This window comes from Petaurus breviceps, unplaced genomic scaffold (genome assembly GCF_028583685.1).
Source record: "Petaurus breviceps papuanus isolate PSGF00001 unplaced genomic scaffold, PetGlider_PUasm1.0 90977, whole genome shotgun sequence".
NCBI classification, from domain to species: Eukaryota; Metazoa; Chordata; class Mammalia; order Diprotodontia; family Petauridae; genus Petaurus; species Petaurus breviceps.
Window position 1 is genome coordinate 17,587,782 of NW_027187391.1, and position 13,533 is coordinate 17,601,314.

Below are 13,533 nucleotides of genomic sequence, written 5' to 3' on the forward strand. Positions count from 1 at the left end.
TGTAATGGAAATGCAAATTTTAAAGATCTTCCCTGCCCCTAGGCCAATGTGCTCCTGAAGCCTGGGGTGGGAGGCTCGTTTTTCAGTAGATACTTCTTGATTGGCCAGTGAGTCAATAAGGTTGTTACATTCTCTGAGCCAGGAGAAGGCTATATAAGCCCTGATGTGTAGCTTTGTTTTGGGACTCACTTTGAGAAGTGTTCTGTGATTTGATCTGAATTCTGGGAAGCCGTTGTTGAGAGTCCCCCGGCTTTGAAAAACCCAGAATGTGGAAACCCAGATGTTGACTGGGTATGGATGTAATGGTTGGACAGTTTGGAAATCTGTCTACTTGATGTTTCTGTCTTGATAATTATGCCTGTATACTTTGAGGTTCAGGGTGCTGACCTTTTCTCCTGAACAAGGTAAACGATATATGTCTGACTGATTAAAGTAAGCTTGTTAACCCATTTTAAGTTGCTTTCCTTTAACAAAGCAGATCCAAGAACCTGTGGTAGCTGCAAACCCTGAGGACGCTTGGGGTGCTTGCTGCTACACAAGCATAATTATTTTGTGAACTATCATTTCACCAACTTATTTTGGCAATGGAAATTCACGAAGCAAAAAAAGCTATGTCATAGTTCATATATAGCAATATTATGGCCTATAGGATATGGAGGAAGAATCTGTCTGAAGTCATTTATTCAAACATAGAATGTTCTATCCAAGTGGTTAAAAATACATATGATATGAGTCTGTTCTGGAGGTAAACAAAAACTAACAAACCTCAAGTGAACATCCTTTGGTCACACCAACATAATCAGGGCTACTGAGTATATTGTATGGTGTTCGTGAAATTTCAATATCTTTGAGGCATCCAGCGTATTTCTTCAAGTTTACTTCAGGCCTTTTAAAATAAAATAAAAATAACAGTAATGTCAGTTTGGCAGCTAATAGAATGATTCTTGTGGTTACAGAGCAAGCAATATGAAGCAAAAAGCACAGCTGCCGACATACATATGCAGACGTGTGCACACATGAACACAGCATGTTTTGTCTTCCAGAATCTAGTCAATTTGTCAAGCAAATATACACGTGACCATCCAACCAGAAATGTCTATGAACAAATTTCTCTTTGTGCTGGCACTTTCACATGGTATTTAAATGGAGCATACAACTACTAATCAGGCATGTTCTAAGGTCCTACTCTGTGCTCGGTTCTTTGCTATGAATCAAGTAAGTAGTTTTTTTTTCTTCTAAGCTACATATAACTTTGAAGACTGAATAAACCCAATGATAAGGAAAAACTCCTATAAAGAAATATTTGCTAAAAGATTCAAAGTCTTTTGATTCTGGAACTTTCAATTAAAAATGAAATATTTTTCTCTTTCATATCTTTTTTTTCTAATCAAAGGACAGAATAAAATTAGATTTCTCTTTAAAGCTCCCAATTCTAACAAAAGCCAGTACATTTATTCATCCTTGATAACGTTTCTTGAAAAGGTTTGCAGGTTAACTCTAAAGTCCTTAGTCTAGATTAAAGCAATAACACATTCCAAGAAGAAATGACACTTCATATTTTCACTTATAAGATTGGGAAAAAAAGGATTTACTATATTATAGATAAAATGTTTCCTTCCTTCCCTTCCTTCCTTTCCCCCCTTCTCTTTCCTTCTTTCCCTCCTTTTCCCCCTTTTCTTCCTTTCTTCCTTTGTTCCTTCTTTCCCTCCTTTCCTCCTTCCCTTCTTTCCTCCCTCCCTCCCTCCCTCCCTCCCTTTCTTCCTTCCTTCCTTCCTTCCTTCCTTCCTTCCTTCCTTCCTTCCTTCCTTCCTTCCTTCCTTCCTTCTGCTTGTTCCTTTCTCTTTTAAATATAGCAATTTTATCCATGTACTTTGAGATTCATAAGTCACTGCTGTGCCCCTGAAATTACTTGTGTATCTCCACTGTTTATAAAGCCAAAAGGAGTATTTAATGTGTATTTATAAACTGTTCATTAGCATTTGCAAGAACTGTCTGACCAACATTAAAAATGGTACTTATGTAAGGTTATGGTTAATGTAATTCTGCTTGTTATGAACAGCTAACTAGCCAGCTAGTACGTATCCAGTTTAAGCATTTAGAGAATCAGAGAGCTGGAAGGAACCCTTAGAGATTGCCCAGTTGGCTCTCTTTTCTCACCTTGCTGTTGGGAAACTGAGGCCCACAAATGATGTGACTCGTGATGGGTGACATAATGGAAAAGCTGGAATTAAAGCTCATATCCCTAACTCTAGCTCAATGTTTCTTACATTACACATATGGTCACAAAGAGATGAAGATCTACTCTGGTCCAGGGAATAAAACACCCCCAGACATGAATAATAGGGAGGAGAACAAACCTGCTGCTGGCAGACTTTATCAGGTGCCAGAGTCTTGTTATAGCCTCAGTCTCTCTCCCTGGATATGTTTGGTTACTTCTCTTAATGTTTTCCTGATCTTAAGATCCTTTTTGTAACTCACAGGGCTCTGTAGGAAGGAAACACTTAATTTTCTGGTGATTATTTCTTTTCTGCAGAGCCCTTAAAATAACTTGTATAGTTTTTTGAACCCAAGGAAGCTTGTGTATCTCCTTGGTTTTATGCATTCACTTCCATAATGGGAAGGAAAGATTGACTCATCAAGGTCTTAGAGTTCATGTGAACTAATCAACTCTCTTGTCATTGATTCTTTTATGGAAATGTAAATAACAGTTTAAAAACATAATAATTCAGCTGGCTCCATAAGGTGGAAATCATAGAAGATAAGTTCTTACATAATGACAGGGGAAAGATAGAAGGAAATCTTGTTTCCTCTACATCACTTGTAAAGATAAAGCTCCAATTTTTACTCAACTCAAGGACATGATTCAAGGACACAATTACAAAGCAACACAAGTTCATCCCAGAACATTTTCATTAGCATATGTTTCTAGTGAAAACCAGCTTTTACATTTCAGCAAGCACAGCAACCCTCTAGCAATTTAGCCAGTTGTCACATTACACGATAAAACACCTGGTTCACTCAAATTTTCTGTCTTTCTTTCTATTGTACTTTAATTTTTGGATCTCAGTTCCTTTTATTATTTCTCTAGATGAATATATTCCTCATAGAGAATTCGATTCTCTATCTCTTGCCCAGAAATTTGGCAGTCGGTCTACTGAAACTGGGCCCAAAATGCCAAATTTTATTCCTAACCATATCAACTTGGACTCTCAGATTCCTTTGGATTTGACCAGACACTACTATAATTCTTGGCTAGAAACAAGAAACAATGGCTCTGGAAAATTTGGGGACTTTACCTCAGATTACTTTGTTGTAAACTACATTATACTGAGAAAACTTCTGTTACTGTAGTTTTAACTACAGCCTGTGCACATATTCCTTTCAGCCAGCTCCAGAACTAATTCCAAACAAACACAGCAATACATCAACAGCTGTGCAGAGAACCTTTGGAGGGCTGTGAGGGAGTGTGTATACCTGTGGGTCTGCAAAAAGCGACACCGCAATGCTAAGCGCTGGGAGAGCAGGTCGGCCTATTCAGCAGAGAGCATGGTTCGTAGAGATCAAGGTCTTGGGTTTGATCCATGTATAGGTCAGTGTGCTTTACTCTGGTGCATGGCCACAGGTTATACTCATGAGCCTGGATAGTCACCTTCAAAGTCTAATGGATTTGGCAAGGATGAGTGGGTGGATCAGAATCTGTCCATTTCCACTCTTTGAAAACCATTGTAAAGCACATGTCCTACAGAGAGTGGATCTTTGTAAAGGAAAGACAGCAGGAAAAGGGTTTCAAGAAGAACTACTTGTTTGTAAAATGTACCCAAGATAATAGCTGGCAACAGCGTCAATATGCTTTCTGCACTGCTGCTTTCTCTAAAAAGCTGTACTTACTCAACCCATGCACTTGAAGGAGGCATGCATAAATGTAAATTTTACCTGGCTTTCATACTAGGATAAGGGGAAAAAAGAAAGAGAACATTTACTCATAAATACATTCCATTTAGGGGACAAGAAAACAGTTTTATTAATCTCTGAATACTGAATGGATACTGATCAAAAAGGAAAAATAAGCATAAAATCTGCCAGTGAATTGATACATAAATATACCCCTGGCCCATCACATCCAGTAGGTGAATTGTAGAAATGATATTATTGCCTTTCATTACCATTTGCTCAGAAAATTTATGCCTTAATTTAGTTGTTTATCGTTCTAATAGGAATTCTTAAACTTTTTTCTTTTTTGGTATCAAGGACTCCTTTGATAATTTAATGAATAATAGTAGCAAGCATATAAAATATAGAACTTTAAGGTTTGCAAAGTGCTTTACATATATTATCTCATTTCATTCTCACAACCCTGTGTGAGAAGTGCTATGATTATTCCTGTTTCGCAGATGAGAGAACTAAATTTGAGAGAGATCGCATGATTTATCTAGGGTCATGTAACTAGGCAGGATTAGAGGTATGATTAGATCATGGTCTTCCCTGGCTTCAAGTTTAATGACCTATCCACTGAACTAGCACCTAGTGGTGCACCCTGGTGGGCCTATGGAGCCCTTTTCAGAATACTGTTTATAAATGCATAAAACAAAATATGTACGATTGCTTTTTAAAGGATTGAAATGTAGTTATCGTAATATTTTTTAACAAGTTCCCCAAACCAAGGTTAATAACCCCTGTTCTGAACAGTAGTTGTAGACGGTGGATCCATCTCTGTTATTAAAGGTTCCCTGATATCTTGTAGGTGTTACCTTTTCAAGAAGTCTGAGACCATCAATACCTGTACAAATACTCTGTGCCCCCACCTTTTGCATCTTGAACTATATATCACATCACTGGGATCACAATAGACAAATTATATGTCTGTAAAATTCTTGGGTCTCTGAGCAATTTCTTTCTTTCTTTCTTTTTTTAAGAGCAATTGGGGTTAAGTAACTTGCTCAAGGTTACACAGCCAGGTGTTTCTGGGTGGGTTCTAAGTGTCTGAGTCCAGATTTGATCCCAGGTCATCCTGACTCTGGGGCCAGTGCTCTTACTCACTGTGCTACCTGGCTGCCCCTGAGCAATTTCAACTATATGTCTAAAGGCTACTGTATTTTACCACATAATTGTCACAGATTTTATGCCAAACTTTTTTTGTAAAAAGTGGGGTATGACCATTTTGTGAAGCTTTTTTTTTTCCTTACATTGTGCCGGTATGACTTGAAAATCATTTATTATTAAACTGTCTTTGGTGCAAGATTAGGATGGAGTACTCATGAATATATGTTAAAATTAAGTACTCACAATGTGCATATGCTGAGAATTCCAGGCTGGTGGCTCACAATGCATGAGAGATAAATGCATATCCATATACCCCAGGTGAATACATTGCTACTCTGTTTACCTTTTAAGTGGTGTGATGAACAGAATTATACCATGTGACAATTACATGATGTAAGCTTATAAATTAATTTTTGAACTGAAAAAACAGGGGGTGACGATTATGTGCTGGCAACAATTATGTGGTGAAATATGGTATTTTGAAATAATGTGACAAGGGATGAATTCATAATTATAAAGTGAAACACTGTGAAAGTAGTGATTTTAAACCGGAAAATACACATTAGGCATGTAATTAACAAAGTCAACTAACACACCCATTCTCAGCTTCTCAAGTTCTTCATTATAGTTAAGTTTCTGCAAAGGGAACTCCCTTTGGGGTTGTGAAAAGTTGCGCATCATCACTTTGTCCAAAAGGAGCTGGCTCAGATGAACAGGTCTATTCTGTCTATATTTCATTCATTCCTGATAGAATGTAGTTATAGAACTTGTGACATATGATTTTTAAACTCTTGAAGAAATGATAGGAACTCTCAAATGGTAGAAAATTACAGTAGCTTGACAAATTCACTAAATATTTAAATATATTTGAATTCCAATTGCTTTTCTTATGAGACATTTAAAAAATTCATTATAACATTTGCTAGTTAACAGGATCCCAATATAACATGCAATGATTCTTATACCTGTCTATATTTAACCATAGTAAAGTCGTGGATTCAAGGTCACTTCTAGTTGTAATAGTGTAAAATAGTGATAGTAATAGAATGAACAGCTTGGAAGAAGAGGGGTACGTGTGTGTGTGTGTGTGTGTGTGTGTGTGTGTGAGTGTGTTTGTGACTCAAGTTTCATGTTGATTTATATAGTGTGGAAATTATCACCACCTCCACAGCTCTCAACTACATTCTGCTGGATTCTCTCACTTCTATCTCCCTATTAATTGCCACCAAAAATATTTTAAGATTCCTCTGGCATCAAATATGACCTTTTATCATAGGAGGTTGGAGGGAAGTCTCTGGCATCCATGACGAAGGCTGTGATTGTGAAGATTCCTGTTAAGAATTTCATTTAATTCTATTACTCTCTCCTCCATTCACTTCAAAGTATTTTATGAGTACCAATAGCATTTTATAGTTTCCCCTCTTACAATATTCTTCAAGAATATTGCAAATACATTCAGCCACATAAGAAATATATTTTGCAATTTTTCTGGGTCATGAAATGTATATTAAACAAAAGCATTTTCAGCTAAAATAGCTTCCTAGTTTCTCAGTGAACAGATATATACAAAACAAAAAGCAAAATTATTGACATGAAGACAAGAAAAATCAGAATGGTCTGAGTAGAATTAATAAGGGAATTCCAATGCTTCATTATGATGCTATTGAGTGTCAGAAACATATACAGTGCCCATAGAATACTGAATAATTTTCAGAAGACTGAGCAATTTCTAGTCACTGTGCTATTATAGTCAGTGAATATAAAAAGAGAATAACAGCAATGATAATGTCCTAAATTTTAATCAAGAGTACAATTCTTTTCATCAGGTGAATTTAGGGAAACAAATCAACAAAAATATCAAATGTATGCACCAGCTTCTGAGGCTTCATGTTGGATTAACATGCATGATGGTTTCTGACTGTCCTCTTCAAAAATCCAAAGAGACAAGATGTTCCTAAATCAGTAACTGATAAATACTGTAATTAAAATGCAAAGTTTTTTGCTTACTAGCCATGTGACCTTGGGCAAGTCACTGAAACCCAACTGCCTAGCCTTCCCCCCTCAAAAAAAAATGCAAAGTTCTCTTAGATTTTAAAGCCACCTATGAGAACTCATCCTCCGCTTTGAACTTGAACAAAAGAATCCTTCGTTAACACTTTTGAGCAGCATTACCTCAGGTTTCTCAGGGTTGGCAAGCCACCAAAATATATCTTGTCATCTGCTTTCAAGTCAAGGCCAAAATTATTTCCTGAAGATGTTGTTGCTATGTTGTCCTCCTGGTTAGTATCGATGTCTACAATAGAGACATTGGCTAAAAGAGATGAAAAAAAAATTTAAGTAATAGGCATTGATAATATCCCGTTTCTCCTCTACTACCTCTAAGGAAAATCACTTTCATAGCCAACTTGTAAAGTAGCAGCTTTCCCATTCTATATTATTACAGTCATTTGCCAAACAATAACAATATTCTCAAGGAGAGGTAGAGTGTGGTCTAATGGATAAAGGACCGACATTGGAGGCAGGAATCCTTGGGTTCAAGTTGTCTCTCTGACACAAATAAGCTGTGGGACCATGGGCAAAGCACTACCACTCAAACTCTGAGGCAAGTCTTCAGGATTGCAAATTGCATAGGACTTTCGGGCAATCTGTTTTAGTGAAGGGAATTTCATAGTCTTATAGATTTTAAACTGGAAGGGACCTCTGAAGCCGTTAAGTCCAGTCTCCTCATTTAGCAGATGAAGAAACTGAGGCTAAGAGAGTTTAAGTGAGTTATTCAGGTTCACAAAGATAGTAAGAGTGTAATGGCAGGATTTTAACCCAGGTCCTTTTGACTTGAAGCCCAGAACTGTGCAACCTAGCTACTTCAGGGGCATTTATCTGAACCAGAAAAAGTAGAGGTCCAAGTCAATGCCTCCCTCTCTGGTGAAACAAACAAACAAAATCCTCCACAAAAGCTTTTAGTTAATGTCTTATCATTGTGGGGATGATCTTGGTTCTTAAAAGGCTGTGTGTGGCAGAGGAATACAAGCTCTCCATGCTGTTATGCTCAAAGACCAGGCTAAGGAATATAACTGCCTTCTGACATCTAGTTTAGCAGAGTTGAGTAGCTCACTGCTAGAGGGATGGCCTCCAGAGGAAGCTTTTCTTAGACTGCAGGAACTCACAGAATACTCTAAGACCTGCAGGGTTTGCATTCGCATTGGTGAAAAGAATAGCTATTTTGAACAAATCAGGAATACCTGAAATATTTCAATATAATAACTGTCTAAATATAAATGCATCATATATCCACACCATTACTGGTAGGGGAGGATAAGAAGAAAGGCCTCCCCGGAAACTACTTGTAGGGAAAATAAGACAAATCCGAGAGAGGATTATGATGCTGATGCTGATGACAATGATGGGAAAAATCACTTATTTAGTGTTTTACAGCTTACACAGCTTTTTCTATATATTATGTCATTTGAGATTTTTCATTTGGAGATCAAAGATCCACTAGGCTATAACCTAGTCTATAATTTATGCATCTTAGTTTGGAATATAATAAGCATATGATCCTTTAAGGAATTTCTTTAACCTAGGTTCAACAATGAGGCATTTCTCAAATTTCCCAGAAAAACCTGAAGTATAATTTATATTCTATTACAAACAGTCTCTGACTTCCAGTCATATTTGAAATGGCCACTCAAAAATGGCAGGTAGACACAGAACACCCCACTCCCTCTGGTTTCCTACTTCCAATCTCTTATGCTTGGGGCAATTCTCAACCCCTATCTTGTTTCTGTATCTCATATGGTGCAGGGAAACTTGAGTCTAAGATAACAGGGCTGGAAGTGATGAGGAAGGGAAGAAGAATGATCCTAAATCTTTCTTGGCCTGGACTTTTGCCTCCCTTTCTATCTCTATTAAAGTATCCCTAATCTCTAGCCCCTTTCCTCACTGCATCTACCACCCAGTCCCTGTAAATGCTCTACTCTGCCTCAAAGAGTCTGAACTCAGGTGAGAGAATATTGCCTATAACTTGGGTCTAGTTTTCCTTTGAGGTGCCATTATAATTTATATGCTATTCTGTCTTTTCTACAGGTTCTAAGTGAAAAAAAGAAAAGGTTGGGGAGGAAGGGTATAGAATTCCCTCACCATCTCTTGCTTTTTTTTGGTAACCTCCTGTTTCCCTATTATTAGGAGAAGGGATTAAGTATTTACATAGGATCTATGATACTCCGGGCACTCTGCTAGGCACTTTACAAATATTATCTCATCTGAGCTTCACAACAACCTCATAAGGGAAGTGGTATTATTATCACCATTTTACAGTTGAGGAAACCGAGGGAAACAGAAATTAAATGATTTGTCCATGCACACATAGATGGTGTCTGATGCTAGATTTGAACTCAGGTCTTCCCAGGACCAGCACTCCATCCATCACACCACCAAACTTCCTCTAGCAGCAGTAAAATTAGTAGCAATAAAAATCTGCTTTCCCATACCATTTCCCCCAAATCACCCAAAGAACTTCCAAAGAAATGCAAAATTGTTCAATTATTTCACATTGTAGAAATACTAAAATACTGATACTGTTCATGAATGTTGTACAAAAAGAATGGCATCTTTGTTCAAAAAAATAATTGCTAAATGGTTAGAACCTTAGGCTCATAGAATCAGAGATCATAGATCTTGGGCTGGATCTGGAAGCAGCCTCAGAGGACATGTAGTTCAACCTTTCATTTTATAGAGAAAGCCTCAGGGAAGTTAATTAAATCGCCCAAAAGTAGTCACCTTGTGAATGTATCTGTGATATTAGACTGCTGAAACAAAATTCCTCCTCTTCAGATCAGCAAAGTAGTGTTGCCATATGGGCTGTGGATGCAATAGAGAAATAGCCTCTTTTTATAGAACTTAACCTTTTAATGGTGTTATTTAAAGAGTATTCTACCTGTAGTTTGGAACTTCAGTCACTGGAGAAAATTGTCTTCCTTATCCTTGATTCCATGTGTTAACTTAATAATAATAGCTAGGATTTATAAAATGCTTTGAGGTCTTACAAAATGCTTTACATATATTTTCTCAATTGCTCCTCATCATAGCTTTGTAAATGCTATCCCCATTTTATAGATGGAGCTACTGAGGCTGAAAGAGGTTAAGTGTCACGTATTGCTTACAATCTCAGTGGGTGGGGGAGGACTGTGAAGGAGGGAGGGAGAGAATTTGGAATTCAAAATTTAAAAAGAATGTTAATAAATTTTTTTTTAAAAGGAAGTGATAAAGTGACTTGTCTAGGGTCATACAGTAGGTATCTCAGTTAGGATTTGGACTTGGGTTTTCCTGATTCTGAATATAACCCTCTATCTACTGCACCACCTGGTTGCCTTTCATTCTAAAACCAAACAAATGGCAGTAGCATGACCCTATTAAAAAACAAATTACTCTATCATGTTGGATGGAAAGTTCTGATTAGCATAAAGGGAAGACTTCATCCCAACCTTTATAAAAGCTTCCCTTATACATTCTTCTTCTTTCCACATTGGTGTCTTTGCAGTTTAAAGATAAGCAAGCTAGGTGGTATAGAGTGAAGGCCCTGAAGTTAGGAAGACCTGAGTTCAAATCCAGCCTCAGACATTTACTAGTTGTGTGACCCTGGGCAAGTTACTTAAGTCTGCCTCAGTTCTTCATCTATTGTAAAATAATTTGGGGAAGGAAATGGAAAACTGGCACAAATTTTTGCCAAGAAAACCCCAAATGTAGTCATGGAGAGAGATAGACATTATGAAATGAATCAACAACAATAAACTATTCATGTAAAATTTTAGTGCTGATGATAGCAGAGTGCATGTGTGGTCTTCATTACTTCTGAATCAGAGACTCTTAGAGCTGGAAGGAATCTTAGATGTCAATGAATCATAGGATCCTAGGATCAGAGATCTAGAGATGGAAGAAACCTCCAAGGTGATCTGTTCAACTCCCTCACATTGCATATGGGGAAACTGATGTCCCAGGAAATGATGTGATTTGCCAAAGCTCATAGCATCAAAGTCAAACTCTATTATTTTAGAAATAAAGCAAAAGAGTCCCAAGGAATGACTTATTTAAGTTAATCAGATGGGAACTAGAACCCAGGTCTCCTGATATGGAGTCCAGTGATCTCTGTGCCTCTCCATATTTCATAGAATTGGTGAGACAGTCAAAAGCATTTAAACTACTTAATGAGTAACTGGCATTGTACTAAACACTGAGCATACAAAGAAAGATAAAATGACAATATATGCCCTGAAGTAGTTCACATTTTAATAGGAGACAAGATATAAAAAAATTTTACTACAAGATACATACATATGTACGTACATACATACATACATACATACATACATACATACAGTGTAAATGTAATTTCAGGGAAGCTAGGTGGTGTAGTGGATAGAACGCTGGGCTTGGAGTCAAGAAGACTCTTCATGAGTCTTAAAATTTGGCCCGAGACACTTACCAGCTCTGTGACCCTGGACAAGTCACTTAAACTTAAACTTGTTTGCCTCAGTTCCTTAGCTGTAAAATTTGCTGGAGAAGGAAATGGAAAATCACTCTAATATCTTTGCCAGAAAACCCCAAATAGGGTCACAGAGAATCAAATATGACTGAAAAATGAACAAATGTAATCTCAGAGGGAAGGTTATGTCTACAGGATATCTGGTTTGAGAAGTCCAGCAGAAACTTAGAAGAGAGACTATGGCTGGATATGTACATCTGGAAACATCTACATACAGGGGATAATTGAACCTATGACAACTTATGAGATTATCAAGCAAGACAGTAGAGAATGAAAAGAGAATAGAACGCAGGAAAAGCCTTGAAGGATACTGTAGTTTGTAGGTGTAACCTGGATGAGGATTTAGTGAGGGAGTTTGAGAAGTAGCAATCAGGTAGATTGAGGTAGAGAAGAACCAGGAGAGAATAGTATCTAGAAAACCTAGAGTGGAGAAGCTATTCAGGAGTAAAGGATAGGGGTACCAAGTACAGATGGCTTTCTCAGGAAAGTTAGTTGCAAAGAAGAGAAAATATACAGGACATTAACTGTTGGGATTTTTTGTTTGGTTTTTGCTTTTTGGAGGGGGGAATGCAGGGCAATTGGGGTTAAGTGACCTGCCCAAGGTCACATGGGTAGTAAGTTTTAAGTGTCAGAGGTCAGATTTGAACTCACATCCTCCTCACTTCAGGGCCAGTTCTCTTCACTATGCTACTAGTTGCCCCTTGTTTGTTTTTTCAAGGATGAGGAAGATACAGGCTTGTTTATAGGCAGAGGGAAACAGCCAATATATAGGGAAAGATTAAAGATTAGAGAGAGTGTGGGGATGATAGAAGGGGAAGTATGTTGGAGAAGAAGGGAAAGAACAGGATCAAGGGATATATGTTGAAAGATTGGCTTTGCCAAAGAGAAGGCCCAACTTTTCATGTGAAGCATGGGTAAAGTAGGAGATAATAGGGAAAGATATCTGAGTGATTTGAGATAAAGAGGAGGAAAGGAGAGAGTTCTCAGGGATTAGATTCAATTTTTTTCTGGGAAGCAAGAGGCAAGGTCCTTATCTGAGAAGGGGGGGGGGGAGAAAGTGTCTTGGGAGGTTTGAGAAAGGACAAAAAGGTTTGGAATAGTTGTGATGAATAAGAGAGTGAATTGATTAGAGAGGTATAAAAGGATTGCCATGCTATAGTGAGAGCCCAGTGGAGTTATATAACTTGAATTTGTAGAGGATCCATTTAGCACAATTTTATGGTTTTCTCCAGCTTTGTACAGTATTACTTTAATAGCAACCAAAATGGTGAATCGCAGTAGTAATCCAAGGTTGGGATGTGGCAAGTGTGATGGGCCATAGGACAAGGGGAAAGGGACTATAATGTAGAGAAGACTATGGAATTGAACTGATTCATCATGAAGCTGAGTTAAGGAAGGGAGAGCAAAGCCAATGTAGGGTGATGGCCTAGGAATAAACTGAGGGGTGCAGAGAATGAAGGAAACAGCAAGGTTGAAAAACAGGTTGTAAATGTGAAAAGGAAAGTTGGGAAGATAAAAGATCATGATAAAGGAATTTTAGAGCTCATGAACATAGAAGTGGAAGGCTTATGGGTACATTTATAAGACAGAATGTTACATCTGGAAAAGACTTTATAGGGATGGCTAGGTGGAGCAGTGAATAGAGCATCTGCCCTGGAGTCAGGAGGACCTGAGTTCAAATCCGACCTCAGACACCTAACACTTACTAGCTGTGTGACCTTGGGCAAGTCACTGAACCCTAACTGCCCCTCCCTACAAAAGAAAAGACTTTAGAGATAATCTATTTAGGCCAACCTCTTCATTCTACATGTGAGGAAACTGAGGCTGAGAGAGGTTATATGACTCATCCACAATCATATAGCCAAGTAAGATACAGGACCAGAATTTGAGTCCAGACTTTAGGATTGCAAATTCATTATTCTTTCTCCTATATCCCAATATATTACACAAAATAG

General features: G+C 37.8%; 1 protein-coding gene across 1 annotated transcript in view; it reads right to left on the reverse strand.

Annotated features, from left to right (window-relative positions):
* Nucleotides 1-13,533, reverse strand: part of LAMA2 (laminin subunit alpha 2) — an 831,335-nt gene that overhangs the window by 49,436 nt on the left and 768,366 nt on the right. The window contains exons 51-52 of the mRNA XM_069077437.1: nt 7,213-7,351; nt 766-886 (exon numbers count right to left, since the gene is read on the reverse strand). Coding sequence (XP_068933538.1) covers nt 766-886; nt 7,213-7,351 — 260 coding nt within the window. The remainder of the gene's footprint in view (nt 1-765; nt 887-7,212; nt 7,352-13,533) is intronic.